The sequence below is a fragment of the Helicoverpa armigera genome, chromosome 24 (assembly GCF_030705265.1).
Source record: "Helicoverpa armigera isolate CAAS_96S chromosome 24, ASM3070526v1, whole genome shotgun sequence".
NCBI lineage: Eukaryota > Metazoa > Arthropoda > Insecta > Lepidoptera > Noctuidae > Helicoverpa > Helicoverpa armigera.
The window spans coordinates 28,780-54,708 of NC_087143.1; the positions used below are offsets into that span (position 1 = coordinate 28,780).

The following is a 25,929-nucleotide window of genomic DNA, read 5'->3' on the forward strand; positions in this document are numbered from 1 at the left end:
TATGGTTATATTTTCATTTAATGTATATATATGTTACAGCCAAAGTAATAAGTCCGCATATTATACATATTATCTAGCTATTATTTATAATATCTACTCAATTTGGATAAAGTGATAATTGACACAGAATTAATCACATTAACTAGCAACTTTATATAATATCTCCATAGACTTAGATAATGTAATAAAACAAGTAGGTAAAGATTATTATTTCATGTTAACTAACTAAAGTGCCTGGTAGCTGACCTTAATATAATTCGAAAAAGGCTAGTTAGCAGAGTGCACCCCATAATAGTAGCGAAAAGTCGCCTCTTTGAAGTGTGGCTCGGGCCACTGTACGGACGGCCCGGAGTGTGCCCTGCCCGGGAAGGGCACCGCCTTGTCCTCGTCGAGGCAGTCGGCAGCGGCGACCTCTCGCGCCCGGCCCTGGTTCAAGCCAAGGTCCGGTGCGAGAGGTACTGGGATGCCATCGTCTCCTTCTGTGTAGTCGAGAGACGACTCCCAGCCACCGTAGACGTGGGCCTGTGCGATGAGTTCGGGTGCCTTATTGGCCTTCCGTCTCCTGGGAGACACGGACCCGTCTCGGCGGTGCGCGTTGTTCAACGCGTGGGTTTAAGCCACTAACAGACCTCACGCTGCACGCTCTCTGAGTCCCTCACGCTGCTCTCTCACAGTGGGAGGAATCATTTGACGATTTATCATAAAAAGAGTCGATAATAACTTGAGCCGTTTCTAAGAATTAGTAAGTAGTCAGACGATTATACCATATTTATTACTTTGGCTAACTTTGACCAGCTATTATGAATTAGATCCAGATAAAGTGATTAATCTATCACACTGTCTAGTCAATTTGGGTATTATATACAATGACCAGTCGTTATGTATAATATATATTTAATCACTTTGGCTGTAACATATATATATATATTCAAATAACTGACATGTTTATCTGATAACATACAAATAAATCATAAATTCATGATGATCATGAAGTTCCTAGTGAAAAACTAATAGCAATACTGTCTATAAACGATAAAATGTATAAAAACCAGTAGGAAGTTATCATGTTTAATGTCCAATATCTTTTGAATCAGTGCAAATCTAGATATCAAAACAAAGGACCATGCCCATCTGTGCCCCAGTAACGCCAAGAGAAACTCTATCACAAGATAGCCTTATTAAATAAAAACTAGAATTATAATGATAATTTGAAGTCTTAAAAAGCACCGGTTAAAAAATAAAAAAAAATAAGACATTCTTGTTGATATTGCAGTACATGACATCGTTTCAATCATACTTTATTTATTACGGTCTGGAATCTCTTCCATTGGCCCATGTATATATTCATTTACTGTATACAATATATTCAAATAACTGACATGTTTATCTAATAACATACAATTAAGTCATGAATTCATGATGATCATGAAGTTCCTAGTGAAAAACTAATAGCAATGCTGTCTATAAACGATAAAATGTATAAAAACCAGTAGGAAGTTATCATGTTTAATGTCCAATATCTTTTGAATCAGTGCAAATCTAGATATCTTACAAATATGGCTATAAAGCTATCGTATGACATAGAACTGGAATTTGGGCATTGCATGGCGTTGCTGACTTTTGACTCCACACTAATATGGGCATGATCCTTTACAGATTCGCGCCCCAGGTACCTATCCAAGTTCAAAAGCTTGCTGAGTACACCTGCCTATTGCACGCAAGCAATTTTCTTCGTTAGGTAAGTAAATACATGATTCATTTTCTAAGTTAAAAAGTTGTCTAGTCTAGAGGAATATGAGGAAAAATCTTATCAGATTTATATTCATAAATAGTGTAGCCTTGTCTTAGGGTTAATAATTTTATTTTTGAAGTATTCATTGTTTTGACACGGAAATTCTTGGACCGGTTACAAAACGCGATCATACGATGTTTGTTTACATCAGTTTACGATGCAAAAATGTGCCTCGTCTCGCCTCTCGCTGAGTGGGTCGCGTGAGAGGTGTGGCGGCCGCGGCGAATAGCAGCGCTCGAGTCGAGCGCGCCGCCCGCGCCAACGTCGCACCACACAGACCCAGGCGCGTAATTACTAATCTAAACAATGTCAAAACATGTTTTGATATTACACTGCTATATAATTCAGAGCACTGTTTACGAGAGCGCAGTATACAGGGAAGTCAGTCACTCACGAGTACTCTGCAACGATAATTGAATTGATAAACTTTAGTGGAACTGTGTTTTGGACAGATCTACGTTACGAAAACATTTGTGTAAAACTCTGAGGTAAAACTATTAATAAAACAGGAAGACTAGTGAAAGTGATAGTGAACATAGTGATCGTACCACCTCGCACCGTGTTGCGGAGTTTATTTTTGTCTACGTTTCGTTTGGGCCAATATTTTATACTGTTTTCAAAAATACTGTGAGTTCACTTCGTAAATATTATTCAGGTAGAACAGTCTGACACTAATTTATACAATTAAGTGCGTCATATTTACTTGAAGAACAGTAATAGCCAAAAATTTAAAAATAATAATTTGAAAAGTTTATCTTTTCATCCCATTTTGTTCCGTGTAACGAAACGGTTTGCGATTTGTTTTGATTTGCTGATGTTGGTAGCGCTTAGATCGTCTGATTTTACGTCATGTTAACCTGTCATTGATTTATTTATATTTATTTGCGAATTTTACTCAAAACGTACGGGTTTAGCACGAATTGTATAATTTATCTTGCTGTCGCGCGGCGCTAAAATACGAAAACTGCAAGAAAAAACATATCGAACAGTGGCATTCCTTTTTGAGTAACAAGACTAATACAAAGGATTGTTTGTGTCAGACATTGGTGTGGAACATATTTATAAAGTGCAGTGGAGAGTGCGCGAGACTTCTAGAAGGCGCCAGTGCTCGTGTGTAGTGTGGTGAGAGGGAAGATGTCGTCGCTGGGCGGGCAGTGGCGCGTGATCCGGCACTACCTGTCGCTCAGCAACCTCAACGCGGAGGTGGAGAAGCTGGTGCAGAAGCTGAAGCCCGCCACGCCGGACCAGTGGGACAGTACGTACCTCACACACACACTCACGCACAACGCCCGCGTCAGGTTCACGTCAGGACGTTGACACACTGACACATATCATTAAACAGATGATATTAGACTCTTTGCAAGAAAACGGGCACCTGTCTTGGTTTTAACAACTTTCTGTATAGATATTTCAAAAGGTTTTAATGACTGGAATATGTTTCTAGCATTAAAAGGGTAGAAAAGCATATTTCTAGCTTCCAAATTAGTATTAATGGTGAATTTCTTGGAAAGTTATTAAACCTTGTGTAAATTCTGTCTGACTGAGACTAATTCCTGGTTGAAAGTTTAAAAAAAATGCAAAGTTAGCGATAAATGACTCAGTGGGTCATTTTATGATGGGTAAAAACACAACTAAATAAAATAGGAGTGTTAAATAACAGGGTTAAACCACTCTCGTAGCAATTCTCATACATTTTACATATTCCAGTCATCAAAACCTTTTAAAACATAAAGCGGTCACAAGCAACACTCATAAAGAGCCTATGTTTTAGCAAAAGAGTTTAGATAAACCTTATATACTAGTGGCCCGTCCTCACTTCGCTTCCGTAACAGAGTTATATTATAGCTGATTTATAACATCCCATCAGACACCTCTAAAATTATTAGTGTATCTCTTCTATATTATGCATGTTTTATACCCATAAACCTTACTCTTGAAACAGCTTATTAAAAAAACTGCATGAAAATTGGTTGCATAGTATCGAAGATTTAAGCATATAAAGGGATAAAGGGACAGAAAAAGCGACTTTGTCTTATTCTATGTAGTGATATGTTCTCAATCGGTGAACTTATGTTAAATAATTTTAATGAAGCTGGCTATTGCGGCCATAAACTTCTGAGAATTCAGAGCTAGATATGAAATAGTGGCAAGTGATAGTAATGTATTCTCAATTGTGATTCCATCTGTTACAGATCTAATACAGAAGTTTGAGAAGGCAGTGTCGGCGCGGCTGTCCGGGCAGGTGGCCGCGGGCGCGGACACTGACAAGACAGAAGCAGATGCCAAACCCAACAATGCTGCTGCTGAGGACACTAACAGTAAGGCTGTAAAGCCGGCGAGCGAGCCCAAGCCCAGGGAGTCGACCGGCAGCGAGCTCAGCGTGGAGGGGCTGCTGCAGGGCCTGCGCCTCAAGAAGGACACGCAGCTCGGCAAGATCTCGCAGCCCACCTGGAAGGAGCAGAAGAGTTCAGTCTCTAAGGTCAGCCATGACACTACTACGTAAACTATCAATCTAGTCAGTAACAGTGTAAAGTGTAGAGGATGTAAGAGAGAGCTGTTTGAGTTTCCCCTGTTTCTAGGAAATGTTTACATCGTTTTGGTAACAAACCAGTCACCTGCGTGCGTATTAGTGAGCGCACAAATACGCCGGTAAGTGCATTAGACATGATCACGCGCATAAGGCGGGTTCCGCGCTGTGCGGCTGCTGATGTGCAGTGATAGCGCGGTGACAGCGCTGTGATAGTGCTGTGATAGCGCGACATTAACTAGCGACAACATGCATGGCGCCGGGATGATATGCCATACACTGCATGTACACTGCCGCAGCCCAGATAGGGACAGGAGGTTAAGACATGTTTCTGTTTCTATATATGATCAGCTGTTATCTATGAGGCACAGAATCAGCGAAGTGATTTGACGATATGTATGTAACGCACGTCGCACTATGGAGCCGAGGTTATCTCATTCACTTGTATAAATAGAGCAGAGAAATGGCGGCGTGCGTCACCATGTGTCATCAGCCGCGATCTCTTCCCGCACCACCGAGCTGGGAATATAATAAAAACTGGCATCCGCACACAGCTTCATCCGTGTCTACTTCCTGCTCCTGCGTAAGAAGTAGCCTATAAGGATTATTATTATGTTACATATGTAAGCTATCTAGACACACGGCAGTGTGTCCGCCAAGTTCGAGCAAAAAAAGCGACACACCGGCCGTGGGTTATATTACACGAACCATTTCGGGCCAAATTCGACCCCCCTGTAACTCAAAATCTATTCTATTTACGCATATCAAATTTCTAGTATCTGTTGAGACCCCCTCACTTATCTAAAATACAAAATTTCATTAATATACCTATTGTAGGTCTTGAGATATTGACGTCAGAAAATCGCTATTTTTACTATACACTCACTGACTGACTGACTGACTGACTGACTGACTGACTGACTGACTGACTCACTCATCAAAAACCTAGACCACTTCCAATGGTCGTATTGACTTGAAATTTGGCATGGAGGTAGGTCTTTATGTCAAGGTAAAGGGAAAAATCTGAAAATGGCCAAGTGTGAGTCGGTTTCAAAATAATGAAGGTGTTTTATACCCGGTGTAAATTTATACCCCTAAGGAACTAATGGTCGTATTGACTTGAAATTTGGCATGGAGGTAGGTCTTTATGTCAAGGTAAAGGGAAAAATCTGAAAATGGCCAAGTGTGAGTCGGTTTCAAAATAACGAAGGTGTTTTATACCCGGTGTAAATTTATACCCCTAAGGAACTAAAACGAACTAAATTTATTTATATTTATATAATATATCTTCGAATGGTACAAAGGTTTGTATTTAGTCAAAGTAAAGTAAAAATCTGAAAACGGCCAAGTATGAATCACTTTCGAAAATAACGAATGTGTAACTTTGATCCACGAACATAATATATGATAACATGTCATGTCAGTCAGTTGGTAAATCTAGTCCATTTAGTAAATCTAGATCATTTCTTTGTAAGAAACATAGTGCATATTAAAAAATCTAAAAAATAGTATAAATGAGACATTTCTTTAACTAACTTCATCATAAGAAAAAAATAAAATAAACAACCTTACAAAAATAAATGAAATCCCACCCAAAACAAAAATGTGAAAGACTGCCAAGTTCGATAATATGGGAATGCTTCGCCTATAAAAGAAGTGAGATCTGAATAAGTAAGACATACCTCAGTTAAAATAGTTACTTTTAATGATGATTACTTGGCAAGTTTTAATAGAAAATTAAATACTTGATTCATTGCGTTTAGTAGGTTTATAACAAGGTGTATGAAAACTTGCCAAGTAACATCATTAAAAAGTAACTATTTTTAACTGAGGTATGTGTATGGAAGAGTTATGCCCGATTCGTCATTTTAGTGATTTGGCATCCATAAAAAACGTGTCCCAGTTGGTCATTCAATAAAATATTTTATTTTGCTTAGTCCCAATTGGTCATCCGTACTTTATTTTGTAAAAAGTACTGTCAACAACATAAGCTTTACAATATTGTAATATGTTTTTTTTTTTATTTATTTTGGTTATGTTTTTTCCGAATATGGCAAGACGCTATTAATAAAATCGCGATTTCAACGGCGTCACACAACGCACGGCCAAAACCAAAATACCAGGATCGCATAAATCAGATGAGTAATATACCAATCAACGAGTGTCCATGGAACTGCCCACCGTGTACTAGGACCGCATAACTTACAGGAGTATAGCAGTCAAGAGTGTCAGGATTTTACGTTTTTTTTCCTAATTGTAGATAAACATACCAATTTACACCATCATTCATCATTTTTATGTATACAATCTCTTTGCAGTTATAGGCCCCTGGTACTTTTGTTACCGGCACAAAGTCACATTTTCGGGTTTATAAAATGCCCAAGTTGTCTTCACCTGTGTTTTAATGTAAATTTTATTATTTTTATATGAGAGCTATACCTTTACCTACATCGAAGTTTTTCATTTAAAATTTCTTCTAACACTTTTATTTCTGACGGTACTCTGATACGTGAAATTTTATGCGGGGGACGAATCGGAACTCAAAATTTAAATATTAAATTATTTATTTTGCTCGAATGACCAATTGGGACTTGGTGTATGGAAAAAATAGTTGGTGACCAATCGGTACTAATGACAAATTGGGAATAACTCGTATGGAACTTGGTACTTATTCAGATCTCACTTCTTTTATAGGCGAAGCATTCCCATATTATCGAACTTGGCAGTCTTTCACATTTTTGTTTTGGGTGGTATGTATAACTGCCAAGATTCATCAAAATCCATTCTGTATTTTTGCGCTAAAGAGTTAGCTAATCATCATACATATGTACAAATCTTACAAGGCTTTTGCCTAAGTAGTCAATAATAGTAAGAATGTAATTGTATTTTAGGCGCTCATTGATTGTTGGCTTTCAATTATGAGAAGGAATCAAAACATGTTTGTTGATTAGTGCGAGAGCTATGTGCGGCATGTTGTTGTTAGTGAGTCAGAGAGTGCACTATGTGCGTGTTGTTATTGTAGGCAGCCGCGACGCTCGCTAGCGAGTACACCCACCAGCTGAGCGTCGCAGGAGGCCTGGCTGCTTGTATCACGCAATAAACAACATTATCTCTTTATCAATGCCATCGCATACGGAGATAAAGTCTGAACGAATTTGCGACGCATTTGGGAAAAGCCTTGAGGTGTTGTGCTGTAATCATTTAGTGAATAATATCATATCTTGAGGAAATGATTTGCTAAACTTTTACGATGTCACTCGACGCGGCTTAGTGTTTCTTTATCAATGAATGAATAAATATGATAAACAGACCCCCAGGCCTGTCCTCAACAGGTCAGGTACAAATTCTTTCATTGGGTTAATCTGTAATATTAATAATAGCATTGCTATAAGTATGGAGAGAGACAATAAGAATAGAAGTGATGTGTGTGTGCTGGCGCCGCGCCACTGATGATGTTCCAAGTGTGCGTTAAGTTGGTAGCGCGGCTGTGCTTACATAACCATATCTATCGTACTGATGTTACGCTGTCAACGCTGTGGGCTGATACACATGCTAGGTGCACCTGCACCGGTTTGTTATTCAATCGATACCTCTCTGGTGGAAGATAGAAACGAGCTATCATCTGTTTAGCCTTTTCCCAACTACTTTGGAGTCGGCTTCCAGTCTAACCGGATGCAGCTGAGCACGAGTGAAAACATGGAGGGACTGCCTATCTGACTTCCATAATACAGTTGCCCTGGCAACTCAATGCCCCTTGGCAAGACAATTATCAGTTTTTCTAGCTTCTAATGTGACTGCCAAAGATGTTCAATTGACAGCTGAGATTCAGCAGTTTATCAAGCTTTCCAAAACACGGAAGAAGTCGTTATGACAAGATTAGGAGGTAGAATATAACTGATGTGTTGCATGTGTTGTGCAGTCGTCGATAGCGTCTCGCACGGCGTACGTGATCGGCGCGGTGTCGGCGGCCGCCTCGCGCGACAGCGTGCTGCGCCGCGCCGAGCGACTCGTCGAGCACCTGCACGAGTTCCCCGAGGCACGGGACTACGCCATCAAGGTGAGCACTGTTGCCATCACATGCATGTTTCATTCATACGCTTCAACTTCAGTGACCACATATAATTGCTTAAATAAAGGACAACTCCTCAAGTCATTGAATGTTCGATGTCTTGAATGAACGTCATTTAGTAGTCGTTGAATTTGCTACAGCCTAGTTTAAAATATTTATTTTAAAGTAACCTTCAGCGGCGTAATAATAAGTAAATCCATGCTATTACGCTATTTACAAAAAACATGCTTAAAAGAAAACTGTTGGGTTCAATCTACGTTCGGCCTAGTCATTCATAAAATAGCAAATTCAACCGAATGACTGCGACACATAAACTTCAGGCTTCATATCTGCTCAACTTATATAATGAATTGATGACGCTCGTCACAGTGACGTCAGCACAGTATCTCAGTTGTAACAAACATTGCAGATAGAGCGCATGTGTCCGACTCATTACACCATATGCTTATAGATATATGCGACCTTCGCCGTGCGATACACTCACACAACACAGAGTCACCATACAACACACTACAGAAGGACTACTAGAACAATAAACAATAACTAGAATAATGTCCAACTGCTACAGTACAGCGCGGCGATTGTCGACTTGACCTACTGGTCATCCATCACGTGTGTGGTGGCATCATTTGGCACTACATACCTTGCGAAATGCTTTTGGCGGACGCGGTGCGCGGGGCACGAGCGCAAAATATAGACGCGGAAGCATTTCGCAAAACTTATTTATTACATCGACTAAAATATACATAGATAATGTAGTAGTTAAATATTATTTAACAATCGTATAGGTGCATGCAGTGTTTACATCTGGACATTGAATTTGGGCTAGGTCATTCATCTGATAGATGCACCCGAATGTTTGTAAATAACACAGCGTTTATTGAGCCCCGCAGCGATACAATGTCCGCGTGTACAAACAGTGTGTGTACACCGCGGCGGTTGTGTCGCTGTGCCGTGCTGGACTGACGGTGTGTGTGTCGCAGGAGGGCGCGGTGCGGGCGCTGCTGCGCGTGCAGGACAGCCTCGACCACGCCGAGCCGCTCGCCAAGGAGATCGACGGCGTCGTCAATGAGGTACGTGGCTATGTCATCATCATCTGCCTATCAACCTTTACAAGGAGCGACTGCCTATCTGACCTCCGCAACCCAGTTATATCACCTTCATACTTGAGAGGGTGGTGGTTCGTTTTCCTTTATTCCAGCACGACACACGAGTGTATGTGTCTGTGTGTGGGCAGGCGCTGGCGCTGGTGGGGTACTGCGGGCCGCCGCGCGGGCCGGGCGCCAACATCCTGGCGCTGGACGGCGGCGGCATCCGCGGCATCATCGCCATCGAGATGCTGCGCCACCTGGAGCGGCTGTCGGGGCGCCGCGTCACCGAGCTGTTCGACTACGTGGCGGGCGTCAGCACCGGCGCCATCATCGCCGCCGTGCTGTGTGGCGGCGCGGGCACGCTGGACTCCGCGCGGCACATGTACTACACGCTGTCGCAGGACATGTTCGGCAACACGTCGCTGCTGGGCGGCGGCGCGCGGCTCGTGTGGACGCACGCCTACTACGACACGCAGGCGTGGGAGCGGCTGCTGCAGGACAACCTGCGCGACGTCACGCTCACGCACTGCAACCGCAGCCACGCGCCCAAGCTCGCCATCGTGTCGTGCGTCGTGAACCGCGGCTCGCGCCTGGCGCCCTTCCTGTTCCGCAGCTACGAGGTGGGCTGGCGGCGCCGCAGCGTGTTCCCGGGCACGTCGCGGGCGCCGCTGTGGGCGGCCGTGCGGGCGTCGGCCGCCGCGCCCACCTACTTCGACGAGTTCCGGCACGACGGGCTGCTGCACCAGGACGGCGGCATCCTCGTCAACAACCCGGCGGCCGTCGCCGTGCACGAGGCGCGCCTGCTGTTCGGCGCCGCGGCAGTCGCGCGGGGGTCCCTCGTGTCGCTGGGCACGGGGCGGGCGCTGTCCGCACACACCGACTACCGGCGCCTCACTAGCGCCCTCGCCGACCGGCAGCAGCCCACCAGCTGGCGCGACAAGTTCAACAAGATCCTGGACTCGGCGACCGACACGGAGGGCGTGCACCTGGTGATGAACGACCTGTTCCCCGCCGGCGGGTACTTCCGCTTCAACCCGCCGCTCATGCAGGACTGCGCCATGGACGAGATCGACAAGGCCAAGCTCGACAACCTCGTCGTCGACACGCATGCATACATCAGGTACGTCACACACACATACACTGCAGCTAGCTGTCACAGACACATGTGCAGGTATATAACTCTCTGTGTGTATGTGCAGACGCAACCAGCACAAGTTCGAGCAGGCGGCGGCGCAGCTGTGCCGGCGGCGCGGGCTGCTGCAGCGCGTGACGGACGCCGCCAAGCGACAGGCCATCCTCGCCGGCATCGCAGACTGACTCACACACACACTGCCGCACTAGTTACTTTACCGACTAATATTGGTCACTTAATTTGACTAAAACTTAACAAAAGGTGGAATAGACTCGTGATCTCTTTGTACAGACGACAGCATATCACAAAAGTTGAAGGCAAGTGTTCGATTGGTAAAATTTTGCAGATTCGAGTAGGTTGTCCTGCTGACGTCTGTACACTTCGTAGTTTATGAGAAAAACCACCAATGTCGTGTCCAATATGTTTTTAAAAGACAGATGTCGGGAACCAACATGCGTATTGAGAGACAAAGTGCTGTACTTACTTTTTATTATAAAAAAGTTTATTAGCACGTAATTTTATACTTTTGATAGATTTCTAAACAAATATAAAATCGGACGAAAAACAAAGTGCTACAAATTGATAATTAGCGTCGGATTTAGTTTTAGTTAGATATGAGTCGTGTGATGTTCTACAAGAGCGCCGCGACTCGAAACGCTGATATTATTAGGTGTAATAGTTGACTGTATTGTAAATACTTTGCCTTCAGCGAGTGTCGGCGCCCGACGCGACGCGGCGAACACTCGCTGATGTTCCGTACCTTAGCGCGATGTTCAGCGTGAGCTTAGAGCTACATATTTGTTTTGTAAAGGTCTGTGTAAAGTTTCACTATTGTTATTGATTTATTATCGGTGCATTTTATAATTTATAATTAATGTTAATGAATGTGATATATATATTGTACTGTTAAGCATCACCGTAGTAGCGACATGTGACGACGGTCATCATACAATCTAGTCATTTCATTAGTTACTACAAGTTTAGTTTGAATGTCACGACTCTCGGCTCACGTCTAATAACTTTACCCCTCTGAAGTGAGCCCGTGAAGCAGTGTGAAGTTATCGCGTCTCGCATGAACAGTATTGCCCACTACTAGTAAGTGGGCAACTTCAGAGGCGTCAAGTTGTTTGAGGCGAGCTGCGGCGACGTGACAGTCGCACTCCACTAGTGGCGATATGTTTATAGTTTAATGTTAAATCAGCAAATGTGATAATAAATTATTATTTAATTCTGAATTTCGTTTTACTCATTTCCGAATTCTGCATAACCACATAGTTTTGAAGGGGTTGTCAAAAGTGGTTTGATTACCTGATGTCAGAAAACTTATGACATTTTTTGTGTTCTACTTTGTGGCATTTTTTTGTAACAATGAAATGCAAACGTGTGGGTAAGGTAAGGTAAATGAATGAAGACGTGAAATCAGCAATTAAGTAATTGCTCATTATTCTAACAATCCTTGAGTCATAACAACTGTTATACAACTGGCCATCGGCGCACACACACGCACACAGTGTTCGTATGTAACGGTACGAGGCGCTACACTGGAACACTTTCACTTACGTTGGAGCATCGAACACCGCTGTTCTAGTGCAGGACGATTACCGTCTTCTTGATGGCCGAGCCTGCAACTAACTTACTGCTCATTTACTTAATATCACTACATGTGGATTAAAGGTCTTTAGCTTTGATTCATGAAGATAGGATCCGTGCAGTGCGTCAGGTATCGCGGGCTGGGAGTGAGGGGAGGAGGGGGGGCACGTAGTTAACATTCACGGCGTGCTTTCCCTCCGGCGGGCCCGCCAGTGCCAGTGCTGCCTCACCCGCCGAGCCACGCGCACGTACATAAGCTTGCACTACTTTCACTTTAGGAAAGCAGTTCGCGACGACGACTCGAGTGTTGTGATCAGTGTCCCGGGAACATGCAGTGCTACACATACCTGCTGGCGATGGTGAGTGAACCTCTGCAGCTGCAGTCTACCTACTGCACTGCACTGTAACGTTACGTGTAACGCGTATGTTGTGTAAGTGAGTTGTGAAACTGCGCCGTGTCAGGGGTGACATACTCATCTATGTAACCCAGGGTCACTCATTATAGCGTAAGATTTTGGGTTTGATGTGTACCTAAAACCATGAATATTTATAACTAGCTTTACAACATTCTGCAACTATAGAAATCTCGCCTTCCCATAAATGAAAACGAGGCCTAGTGATATCCGTGAACAGGCCCGCCGCTAGCTGTTTGTTCGCCCGCGTGCAAAACCGATTATGCCGCCCTACGACTACATATTATACTGGGTTTTGTCAAAAAATATATAAGGGGTCCGGACCCCCCCGCCCATTCATATCCATCTTACTTTTCCAACAGAAAAAAATATGTACATGCACCGCTCTGATTGTAAAAAACGCACTTCCTTTTAGATGCATCAATATTGCAATAGGTACATAATATATATTACACATAACTTTTTATTTACTTGAAATGCTCTAAGTCTTAGAGTAACCTAAGAAGTCATGGATTAGCCCATTAGCAGACTAAGCAATAGGGTAATGTCCAGGGTCGAAATAATGAAATAATATTTAGTCCGCTTTTTAGATAATCAAAAAATATCGGATACGTATTTTTTCTTATTTTAATCAAACATAAAATGACAAAGACACAACGCTTCAAAAATTAGGAGTGGGGGGCAGTTACGTCACAGAGTCCTGAAAATTGTAGCAATTTGTGACGTCACACTCAACTTTAATACGCTATATCTTAATAAGTTCTGATCCAATTTAAAAAAGAAAAAATACGTATCGCTTAATTTTGGACAATCTACAAGCCGGACTAATTATTATTTTTTAGGAAACTATAATATATAATAATATATACTACTAATCATTATATATATAAATAATATATATAAATATAAATATAATATATATATACTACTAATCATTATACCCAAGTGGCCCCCATGTATTGAAAGATTGTGATTAATGGGTAGGTACCAACATAATGTATATCAAAGTGATTAGAACAGATTATGGGTAACTTAAAGTAACGAACTTAAATATCTATAGCAATGTTTAATTTCAGTAAAATATGTTATTAATGGTTTTTGGTGGGTTTCCCGTTGAAAAAGTCAACGCATGAGACATATTTCATATGTAAGGAAGCGCGAGCGAAGCGAGCGCGAAATTTTTTTAGTCTAAGGACACAAAACAAATAAAAACCACTGTAAATTAACAAAGCAAAGTCAAAAAGTAAGATATACACAGAAATGAAGTGCAAATGTACATGAAGCCGCGAGCGAAGCGAGCGCGATTTTTTCCTTAGAGTTTTCATGAAGTAAACATATCATAAAAAGCCAAAGTGAACAAAAAGCTATAACGGACGTGAGCGAAAAATGATTTTTCAGAATTGAATGCCTCAACAATTAAACAAAGATAAATTGCGATCAGTGCCGGTTTTTACTCTACCAGCGCCCTGGGCGAGATTTCTACGGCGCCCTCCAACTGCAATTGAAACCCATACGAAAAGCAGAGACGCATATAGGGTCATTTCGCCTGTTGGCGACCATTTAGTGCAGTTGGCAAGTTTGACGGCGATAATAAAAATGCTCCAGCACTCATTTCCATGTCAAATTTGTGTAATGTATTCCTTATATACTCTATTTTAAGATTAACTTTCAGTTGTATTAGAAATATCTTACGTTTTCTATTTAAATCGATAAACCTCAAAATTAGGCGTTTTACCCAGTTTGCGTCCACAAAATCCAATTCGCGTCCACCCATGGTCCAGTTCGCGTCCAGTAGCTTAGAAAAGGAATATAGGGGTGATTTTTTTAAGAATTAATAAAGAAAGATTGTATTAGATCAATTTCTTTATTTAACAATAAACTTAATTATTAAAAGTCAACATTATCATCATTTAAAATTCACTTTAAAAAATAAAAATAATTCTTCTCAACATTGGTTTAAGTAACTTAAAATAAGATTAAACAGTAATTTTTTTTATTAAGATATATACGTGGTTATAATTAAATTATAATTTAAATATTTAATTATAATTTAATTATAACCACGTATATATATATATACATATCTTAATAAAAAAATTGAAAAATTATAATTTAATTAGAACCACGTATATATCTTCATAAAAAAAATATAATTTAATTATAACCACGTATATATCTTAATAAAAAAAATGTACTGTTTAATCTTAATATATTAAGTAATTTCATTTAAGATAAGTTCATCGGATACAGGAAAAAAGAAGGAAAAGACAACATACACAGAAGAAGATTTAAAGAAAGCATTAAATGATATTCGAGAGAAGAATAAATCGATAAAAAAAATATTCAAAGAATATGCCTTGTCTGATAATTTATTGACTCAACAATTCTTTTAGTTGTATGTTTAGACAAAATTGTTATATTGTTTTGTTAATTTAATATGGCCAAAAACTTACTATAATCAACGCGGGTCTTTGACTGTGATTTTAGGGTAAAATTAACAGAACTGATTATTGTTTATTTTTCAAGTTGCAAAATTAATTGCCTAATTTTAAGTTACTTAAACCAATGTTGAGAAAAAATATTTTTATTTTTTAAAAGTGAATTTTAAATGATGATAATGTTGATTTTTAATTTAAAATAACAAAAAAATTAAAAAATTTACTGTTTAATCTCAATATATTAAACAGTACCCATGTTTTAATTATTTTTTATAAGCAAGTATTTAACGAAAGCAGTGGACGCAATTTGGTTTATTAGTATAGAGGATAGTTTTAGTTCGCGTCCATTGTGGACGCAAAGTGGAAGTTTTGTAAAATTCGATGTAGTAATTCGCGTCCACCTTATTTTATTCGTTAAATATAAAAAACATTACCAAATTCATAAAAAACATTATACCTTTATTCATCATTAAACTGTAGAAATAGCTATCTATCCTAAAATTCACATAAAACAATATAAAACTTACCATCAAAAACGCCGCTGCACACTAATTTTTATCTAAAATTCAACGTGTTTGCGCTTTCTTGTTGAAGAGCCTAGACTAATTATTTTTTCTAAAAGGATTGTTTGGACGCACAGAACTTTTGTCTATCTGTGCGTGCCTCTATACATTAACGTATTAGCGGTAATGATCTTTCGTTTGATTGGTGTGTTAATTATCTTGTTTTCGAAGTTTTTTTAAAGGAGATCGGCAAAATGGACGCGAACTGGGCGATGGTCGCGAACAGGCGAAATGACCCTAGATACCGATTGCGCGAGCGAAGCGAGCGCGAATATTTTTTTTATAGTTAACAAGTCGAAGCAAAAATTACGTAAAATGTAGCCCAATCGTACATAAGTTTATTGCTGGTTGATGAATGCAAAAACACTGGAACATGTCTTCTGATTGCGCGAGCGAAGCGAGCGCGAAATTTTTGTTATATTTTAGAACTCAAAACAAAAATTACTTAAAATTTTGCCCAAACGTACATAACTCTTTGTTGATGATGGCGCCTATGTATTAAAATTTTGGGACTTAAAGTATGTAAATAAGAAAGTTCATGGAAACTAGAAGTTACTTTCTTATTAATAAAATAACTTAAAAACGACGCTCCCTTTTTGCTAGGGTAGACTAAAAAATTCTTGAAAAATAAAAACAACTGTAAAGTGAAGCAAGCCCGAAAATGTTTGAGTTTTGGATCACTAAAAGTCCTAAACATATATAATAAAAAGCGACTGTGAAGTGAAGAAGCCGCGAGCGAAGGGAGCGCGAATTTTTTTGAGTATTGGGACATTAAAAGTAGTGTTTCTTCGAGAATTTCTCTTTAACGCGGAATTAAACACAAATTCGCTTCGGCGCCCCTGAGCCCGCGGCGCCCGGGTTATTCGCGCACGCTGCACCATAGGTTAAGATGGCCCTGATGCTATCCATTCATTTGGGTACAGTTCTTGTAAGTTGCAATCTTTGATGAAATTTAAAACAAAAATAGGAGTAACATTCTGATCAAGGATTGGTTGGGGGCGCCTGCGGCGCCCCTTATATCCGGCGCCATGGGCCGTAGCCCAACCGCGCCCTACCCTAAAATCGCTACTGATAGCGATATCTGACATGGAGGCGCGAGCGCAGCGAGCGCGAATTTTTTTTGGGGATGCAAAGGATGAACCCGTTAAAATTGATAGGGGACGACCAAAGCGAGGGCGGCTTTTTCTGAAATTTTATTGCTAATCTACTCATCTATTTTTAGTAAAAATATTTTTATTACGTAATTATGGTTTAATTTTGCCGTATGGGTTAATTTTGCCGCCCCCTAAATAGTGCCGCCCAGGGCATTTGCCTCCCTGCTCTCTCCCCCCACGCTACGCTAATGGTTGATCTTAAATCTTTTTTAATAATTTTTAATTTTGAAAATGATCATCAGATGTAGGAACTGAAACCGGCAGTGTAAGTTATATTCTTAGCGCTATTGCTGTGTTCGGAAATATTGAAATCAAATAATTGGTAAAAAGATATTGTATTTTTTTAATATTACGTGATAGGTCGCTCGATTTGCCGCCCCCTAGGACGTGCCGCCCGCGTGCGGTGCACGCGCTGCACGCCCGCTTACGGCGGGCCTGTCCGTGAAGCTGACAGTGAGGTATAAACGCCCGCATCCTACAGACACAACAAGCGAGCTCGTCTGACTACCTGCTCACCTCATTACTGAGAGCTAGAGGTCACTGACCTTGTTTTACTTTCCTCCAACGAGCTTATAATATTGACCGCCCCGTTAAACCAAAGTCCGTGACAGCTCCTAGTAAATATTAGGATTCGAATTAGATCAGCTTGTTTAGACTATTTAATTAGGAGTTTGACTTTAATGTAGGGCTATATGGGTAGCTCTCCTACCCATGAGGTTTGTTGTAGACAACAACATAAGTATTCTGTGTGCACATTACAGTTGGCGGCGCTGCTGAGCGTGCTGACGGCGACACGCGCCACCATCCCGCAGCCGCGCGCGCCCAACTTCCAGTACTTCGAGAGGTGAGCGCTACTCCTTGCCACGCGCCTAATAACGCTGCTATGCTAACATACATACTACTCTCACTAGCCAGACAGTTCAGAGGGACAGTTTTGTTTAAGTATAGGGTCAAAGTTCTATAACATTTTGGCGGGTCCACACGATACCAACTTCACACAGACTCATAGAATCTCCAGACAGCCTTCAAATTAAAGTCTGTATCGTGTGGACCCACCATAAGGCTATAGCTATACGCACGTCAACCCGCTCTTCCCTGACCAAAAAACTTCAACCTCATACTCCCTATCGAATATACATACATACCTACCTAGTGTCTGCTTGTTAGACATAAGAGGGTCCTATTCTGGATGTAAATAAAACCCGGGAACTTGATTTTACGTGTGTATACTTGCAAAAACTTGAAAATACATGGAGCTGACGTGAACAGCATAAAGGTGACGGTGAATGAATATAATAAAAAATAATTTGTAACGTAGGTATCTCCATAAAAAATGTACGTCATTTCTTGACGCCTAGAACGATGAACCGTGACCCGTTGAGATGCGCGTTGCTATGAAAAAATGTATTGGCGCTTCAGGCCGCGCCATGCTCCCCCCTTTGAAAGGCTTCTCTTTCAATAGAGATCTCTTCTTCTGGACCAGGAAGGGGACACAAGCGTACCAAAGCTCGTCGAAGGCAGTTGGTTGAAGTCCTCACATCTGCCACTCGTATTACCCCATCGGGATCCGGAAACAATTTCGTGACTCTTCCTAGTCTCCAACACAGCGGCGGCAAGTTTTCTTCCTTGATCAGGACTAAGTCATCCACTTTGAGTTGTGGCGTATCCTTTAACCATTTGTCTTCTCTGTAATTCATTTATGTATTCATTTTGAGAACGCCGCCAAAAGTGCTGTCTAATTTGTTCTAATCTCTGAAACCGCTTCAGCTTGTTGGGGTCCACCTCTTCTATTTGCGGATACGGAAACGTAGTTAGCGCTCTCCCTATGAGAAAGTGTCCAGGAGAGAGGGGAAGGAAGTCATTGGGATTTGAAGTCATGGGACATAAGGGCCGGCTATTTAATATTGCTTCCACTTGCGCAAATAATGTCTGCAATTCTTCAAAGGTCAGGTGAAGATTGCCTATAACGCGTTTGACGTGGTGTTTTGCGGATTTGATGCCTGATTCCCAAATGCCGCCGAAATGAGGGGAGTAAGCAGGGATGAAATGAAATTTTATACCCTCTTGTGCAGCGAAGTCGGAAAACTAGTATGGTATGGGTAAACAATGAATGTTCAGCTTATGTGGCATTGATATGATAAATAAAAAAAACCGACATAGTCGATTTGATTTGCACATAGGTACAACACACACACATTAGAAACGAGTGAGAAAATTAAAGACCACCAGCGGTAGTATGAGACTGTCCCACGTACCTGCAATAGTTCGCAGGCTGCTGTCGATGGTTGTGCGTATTGCTAGATATTGATCGACTTGGTGTTGTGTTGCAGGCCGAACTACCGCTACCCGTACTACGACGAGCAGGGCCGCGGCAAGCTGCTGTACGGCTACGGCGGGCCCGAGCTCTACCAGTACAAGTCCTACTCGCCGCTCGAGGGCATCTACTAGCGCTCGTACATAGTCGCGTTATATTAGTGTTCATCTTTGTATAAAGTATTTCTATGTAGGTCATTAAATTGTTAAGTTTATACAAGTACTGTTTTCATGAGGCTGCCCTGTACCACCTTCATCGTAAAACGTATAAACGAGGCGCACAAGTGTTTTGTACGTAGGTATTCCGTGCTTATGCTATCATAATTTCAGAAACTACCTACTGATCCGATTAGAAAAAAATATTTCCGTGTTATCTAGCTAGCCCATTTATTGGGGAGGGGCTATGGGGTAATTTTATCAATTTGCTTGAAGTAGTTTTTGCCTGACGCGGATGAATTCACACCCGCTGGCAGAAGCTAGCTTGAAATAAAATCTATTGCCTGACTTTATTGGCTGCTGGATTTAAAGAAAGCGCATATATCAGGATCACCTAGTAGTTTATCTTATCAGGCTAATAAGTTTGGTCTAGGATATATAACAAGAACTAGTTTAACCCAGGCAAAATTAGTCAGTCTTGAAATCGTGTTTGTCCGGTAACATTATATCGAATCGCACATACCTAAGAGATGAGCATGACGTCAGAACATCACAAGTTGACAAGTGTGAGTATCCTTGAGTTGGCTAGTTGATCAAACACACCGCAGTACTGCCGCGTCCAGTGCTAATACATAATATTATCAAGTGCGGTGGAGCTGAGCTCAGTGCAGCTCGCGTACTGTCGGTGGCAGCATGCGCGTGTGGCTGGCGGCGCTGTGTGCGTGGGGCGTGTGTGTGTGCGTGTGGACAGCCCCCGCGTGGTCGAGCTTCTGGGCGCCGCTGTGGGACCGGCGCCTGCTCAACTACCGCGTGGACGCCGCCTTCGAGCCGCAAGCAGCCCGCGCCGCGAGGGAACACTACGCGGCGCAGCACGGCTACAGAGGAGAAACGCTCATAGCTGATCTGGGCAACGGGAAGCCTCCCCCAGACATGCCCATGGATGTGAAGGCAAGTTACTTGCACTAAACCCTTGTGCAAACAACCTTCTTAAATAATATGATACCTCTAAACTAAATAAATGAGAAATGTTACAATGTATACAAAGTTAATTTACATGTATACTCATTCCACAGATGTATGGTGATGTGAAGTTTTACTACACATGAGGAAGGAGCAATATGGTCATATTGATACAGATAAGTTTAAGTTTGTAACACAAAGTTGCAGTGTGGAGGTTTAATTATCAAGATATGTTTAAGGTTTTATTGAAATAATATGATATAAATAAAGAATAGAGATTACAAAACATTTATTATATCCTTATTGCTATGATATCACAGTATGTAATGTGCGGTGGCTATATCCGGCGCTTCTGTGTGCTGATGTAGAGCACGTTGTTGCCGCGGATGAACGCGTCTCCGTACTTGTTCTTGAGCTGTCCGTTCACATACTCCTCCGTCTGCTCCAGTGCAATGTTCATGTAGCCGTCCAGGCACGCCAACACTCCTGCAAGTCAAACATTTGTACTCAAAGTTAATAGGCATGGTGACCAGGTTAAAAATAGTGTGAAACAAAAGTTATTACAACAAAACTTCATCTTCGTTGTTTGTCAGAGAAAATGAAAATACAAACTAATTCTAGATAACCTAAGTAAGTTTTCCATGTCAATTTTTGAAAGTGGAATATATTGACCAGGCTGTAGCTGCCTATATTTACTTGCGTTACACCTAAGACGACCCATTGATCCATTTATGAGTTCCTGAACAGGTTTGGTTGGTACTTTACAGATCTATTCCGATCCCTCGCAGTTGCAGTACATACATAGTAAATAATGTTTAGCCTCTTACTTTGTCCTCAGTACAGAAAAGGTTCGTAGTTTTCAACATTTCGCAAGGATAACCACCTCACCGGCAATCCGCGTCACATATACAACAATAAAGCTAACCTATAAATAACACTGTTTACATATTGTTCGCGGTTATGTCACTGAGTAGTTTCCTCGTATTTGTGTAGCACTAATAAAGGTAAATGCGTTTAACTTGTGTGAAGGTAATGACGGGAGCTCAAGGTGAAGTATAACTTGTTAGTAAATAAACGAGCTAGGCTAACCTCTGTAGTCGACGCCGCTGTTTAGCTTCACCACCACCGGCCGCCCGTGGATCTGCTGGATGAACGACGATAGAGCTTCTTTCCGACTCATTGTTTTTGATCAATATTCAGCTTTTTAAGTATTATAGATACTTTTAACGTCCAATAAAATCTAGAAGTAGACAATCTCTATTCCAATTACATAGACTTGGTTGACGGTACTCACGAAGTTATGAATGACAGTCGGTCGGTTGACATGTTGACATTGACAGACACTGACATGACAGCCTGAAGATATTTACCACAGAGTACTCAATCCAGGATATACAGGCAACGTATTCTATGTAGTCTAGAAACAGGTATTTATAAAATCTACAAAAGGATGATGGGTAAAATTGGCCGGTATATCCAATAAAAACGATTCGCATATCAAATGATAGCTTGTACCCTAAGCTTCATTTTTTATTATGGACAAAACATTGTGAGCCACCGGAGAACGAAGATATGACACCTGATAGCATAGGACAGCCCATGGACTTGAACCACTTCATTGCGTATGGGAGGGATGTTTAAGTGCATTATTATTGTCAATAATTGTCAGAACGAGTCACAGAAGGTGTCTGTGCCCATATTTTCCAAGTTTATTAAAAAAAAAAAGATTATTTAGCAGGTAGTATTTACAACGTATGGTGTACGTATTCCGCCGTTCTGGTGAGTCTAAACGGCATAACCAATGAAAATCATTTGCATATTAAATGATAGCTTATACCCTAAGCTTCATTTTTTATTATGGGCAAAATATTGTAAACCGCCGGAGAACGAAGTTTAGATACTTGATAGCATAGCACAGCCAATGGACTTGAACCATTTCATTGCGTATGGGAGGGATGTTTAAGTGCATTATATTATTGTCCATATTAGTCAGGACGAGTCACAGAAGGTGTCTGTGCCCATATTTTCCAAGTTCATTGAAAAAAAAAAGATTATTTAGCAGGTAGTATTTACAACGTATGGTGTACGTATTTCACCGTTCCAGTGAATCTAACCGGTATAACCAATGAAAACCATTTGCACATCAAATGATAGCTTATACCCTAAACTTCAATTTTTGTTATGGTTAGAATATTGTTAACCACTGGGGAAAAAAGATATCAGTCCTGTAAGCCTACGACTGACTATGGAATTAAACCACTTTGGCACGTATGGTATACTAGCTTCTGGTAGCGGTTTCACCCGCATCCCGTGGGAACTACTTCCCGTACCGGGATAAAAAGTCTTCTTATTATAAATAACGCAGCTTTTCCACCACTGAAAGATTTTCAAATCAGTTCAGTCAAGTTCGTAGCCTATTTAATGCAAATACTTATCGTGAGTACTTGCACAGACATCATCTAATACATCTTGCTTCGAAATATAATCCTGTGGAATTGGAGGTGTGCTGGCATCAATCTATCATCACCAATGACTGTCGACTGTCCTGGGTAACAAGCCTGATGTGCTATATGATGAGAACTCTGTGAAAGCTGACAAACAACTTAAATAATTATATTACACTGATAAAACCCCTCATGTATCCTTGCGGACCTGACCGCCCGGTTGGTTACTATTTGTGTATCACTAGATAGCATAAAACAAAGTCGCTTTTTCAGTCCTTACATCCCTATGTCCATTTGCAACCTTAACTCTTCCAAACTATGCAACGGATTTTGATGCGGTTTTTTAATATATATTCAAAGATAGAGTGATTGAAGAGGAAGGTTTGTATGTGTAATAACATCCGTTAAATAGTGAGGAAATACTGTTTTCCCGTGCGTAGCTGGGGTGGGTCGCTACTTTTCTAATAATTCGACAACCCAGGGCCAACTATCCTGGTGCCGCAGAACCAGGAAATGCTATCTCCAATAATAGAAATAAGTTTTGTTAATTTTTAAGTTTTGTTTTGCTATTAAAACAATTATGCCTAGTTGAGACCGATTTTTATTGATAGTCTACCCTAGGCTTATTTAAATAAGTGATAAGTTGACTAAAATACATCATACAATGAATTTTTCTATTTTAGATTTTATTTTCACAAAAAAAATGGGTGCATAAAGTATAACTCTTTTGTGCCCGACTGTACTTATTTCCGGTCGATTCTTGACATGAACTGTTTTATTTCAGTAACTGTAGGGTATAAGCAATAGTCTAATATACATAAGAACTTTATTGGTTATCAGGCCAGGGTTCATACAAAATTGCCCATCATCCTTTTTATTATTTTTAACATCATTTTAGTGTACATGTGATTGCCGGTGTTAGTTTGTATCTGTCTTGTTCTTCATTCCTACTTTTTTGGTTGTGACTATGATTAAAATTTTTGAAAAATTTAAATCGTTATCTATTTATTAGATAGTTAGGTAGTCCCAACTGAAAATCAATTGTCTCACGTATATATCTGAGCTTAAAAATACAATGGGTTAAAATTATGTTTCGTTTCAAATTGTGATAATATCATGCTTATTAATAAAATAAAGTTTTTACAAGAAATAGGTAATATAAAATAAGTTTATTTGTAAAATGATGCAATAAGTAAGTCTATGTCTTCTCCTTAGGCTCGAGGGATGTCCATATAAAGCCGGTGTAGTTGTTAACTTCGTTGTCTGTGAGAGGGTACGGTGTGTTGCTGGCTTTGTAGTAGTCGGACGGGGCGTGCATCACAAACTCCATCACCTCTAGCTTGCGAGGGAGCTCCTCCTCGGGGCCTGGAAGGCACATGTCAACCACTCATTACAAATTATGCTTTGTATTTATTCTCTTGTCTTCAATCACCCTGGCTGACTAGCCCCTTTAAGATATCACTTATCTACTACTCAATACCTATATTCATCAAACTCAAACTCAAAATCATTTATTCTAACTTGCCTGCATAACATTACTTTTTTAACATCAAAGTTTACAAAACACAGCTCCCAGATCACCCCCAATTACTACTTCCTACATGATTTTGCAGGAAAGAAGTGGTGCAACTAACACCTCAGCAACAATGTATGCATGTAGGTTATCGTCATTTATAATAGTCTCTATAGAATAATGGAACAGTTACCTATGATGTAAGTAGCAGGGTCGAAGCACTGCTCGGGCGGGGGACTGGCCTTGGTGGGCAGAAGCCAGGTGACGACGGCACTCTTCTCGCAGTACTGGTCGGTGAGGAAGCCGCGGATCTGCGCGTAGTACGTGCCGCCGTCCACGTCCGTCATGGACACGATGTCGCCCACCTGCATGTAGCTGCCGTTGTAGAAGATGGAGTCGCTCGTCACCACCGTCGCCGTCGCCGTCGGCGCCTTCAGCGGCTGCCGCTTGAAGATGCTGCGGCGGCCGCGGCCGCGCGTGCCCGGCGCCTTGGCGGGCGCGGGCGCCGGCGTCTTCGCCTTGTAGCGCGTGGAGCGCGTGCTCTTCCTGGTGCCTTTGCCGGTAGCCTTAGCCGGCGTCGTTTCTCCCTCGCTCCGGCCGTTCTTGCTGTCTGTGTCGTCTTTGTCATCCTTCTTGTCGTCGGGCTCCGGCTTCACGTTGGCGTCGGACTTCGCTTCCTTGCTCGCTGCATTCGAGAGATGGCATTCGTTGCATATTTGTCCGTTTTCAGCAGAGCGCCACAGTAATGAATCGTTGCTGCTACACTGTACACATGTAGGTTTTGGCATTGTGCTTCTTGTATATCCCGAAATTATAATTTATTTAGCAAACACTTGCTACACTCGATAATAAACACAAACAAACAAACATTTCAAGTTTTCAACCAAATACAGCCAGCGACCGATGACATTGACAAGTGACACTGAGTGAGACTGACAATGTCAAAGGTTTTTTAATTCTCGGTGAGTTATATCTATAAGGGCTGATTTTTCAATCGCCAGATAACTTCTATCTGAGGAATATTTTTAACGTTTTGACAGCTTTTGTATGGAAAATGTGTCAAGCCGCCATATTTATTCCTCAGATAGAAGTTAACTGATGATTGAAAAATCAGCCCTAAATTAATTAAAACAAAAATATTGTTATTCATTTACCTGCATTATAAAGCGATCACTATAATCATTTATCGTAGATACAGAATATTATAATATGATGTTTTGTAAAACTTCGAAGTAGCGCTATCTAGCGAGAAGTAGCGGTGTTAGTATCATTTGCGCTTATTGACAAAAGATGGAGCTGTGTGACTGAAAGTCTGACTGTGGATATTATTGTAGGTATTCAAACTTCTATATATAAATTCCTAACAGATATCACTTGTGCCAACTTTTTGACTTTTTGAATTTTAATGGGTTGTGACTAATATTTGCATTTTTTCCAATAAATCGTTTCACAGTGCTCTAAGAAACAAAAAAATATCTGATTCAACAATGTCTTTTTCAAGGATGTTATAGAAAAATTGCCCTTTATGTTATACCTACATTATACATAGATACTTTTGAAAAAACGTGACCAGTAAAAAACTACCCCTTTAAAGAAAATGGAACTAAAAAAAGCATGGTATCCGCCTAAAAAAGCTATTTGCTAGTTAGCACCTTTGTCTACTTACCTTTTTTTTTAACGACGACGAAATCATCAATTGACCCCTCCCGCTGTGGGTTAGCAGCGATGAGGGAGACGACGCCTCAGACTCTTATTGACTAAAAACCGTCGTGTT

The 25,929-nt window shown here is 41.0% G+C and overlaps 4 protein-coding genes across 4 annotated transcripts; 2 read left to right on the forward strand and 2 right to left on the reverse strand.

The window, feature by feature from the left end:
- The first annotated feature begins 2,067 nt into the window (after nt 1-2,067).
- Nucleotides 2,068-11,846, forward strand: LOC135118610 (calcium-independent phospholipase A2-gamma-like). Its single transcript, XM_064041058.1, has 7 exons — nt 2,068-2,280; nt 2,833-3,047; nt 3,985-4,271; nt 8,239-8,376; nt 9,372-9,461; nt 9,626-10,599; nt 10,679-11,846. The coding sequence occupies exons 2-7, from the start codon at nt 2,927-2,929 to the stop codon at nt 10,794-10,796; spliced, it is 1,728 nt and encodes a 575-aa protein (XP_063897128.1). The 5' UTR covers nt 2,068-2,280; nt 2,833-2,926; the 3' UTR covers nt 10,797-11,846.
- A 474-nt stretch (nt 11,847-12,320) lies between these two features.
- On the forward strand, nt 12,321-19,302 carry LOC135118613 (uncharacterized). The gene is made up of 3 exons (XM_064041062.1): nt 12,321-12,560; nt 17,531-17,613; nt 19,100-19,302. The coding sequence occupies exons 1-3, from the start codon at nt 12,531-12,533 to the stop codon at nt 19,215-19,217; spliced, it is 231 nt and encodes a 76-aa protein (XP_063897132.1). The 5' UTR covers nt 12,321-12,530; the 3' UTR covers nt 19,218-19,302.
- Nucleotides 19,303-20,470: 1,168 nt separating this feature from the next.
- On the reverse strand, nt 20,471-21,510 carry LOC135118612 (U6 snRNA-associated Sm-like protein LSm6). The gene is made up of 2 exons (XM_064041061.1): nt 21,288-21,510; nt 20,471-20,684 (listed from the first exon to the last, which is right to left on the reverse strand). Exons 1-2 carry the CDS (start codon nt 21,376-21,378, stop codon nt 20,536-20,538), a joined length of 240 nt encoding a protein of 79 aa, XP_063897131.1. The 5' UTR covers nt 21,379-21,510; the 3' UTR covers nt 20,471-20,535.
- Nucleotides 21,511-23,792: 2,282 nt separating this feature from the next.
- Nucleotides 23,793-25,090, reverse strand: LOC110382333 (GATA zinc finger domain-containing protein 1). Its single transcript, XM_021342933.3, has 2 exons — nt 24,349-25,090; nt 23,793-24,007 (listed from the first exon to the last, which is right to left on the reverse strand). Exons 1-2 carry the CDS (start codon nt 24,941-24,943, stop codon nt 23,841-23,843), a joined length of 762 nt encoding a protein of 253 aa, XP_021198608.1. The 5' UTR covers nt 24,944-25,090; the 3' UTR covers nt 23,793-23,840.
- Nucleotides 25,091-25,929: the final 839 nt, after the last annotated feature.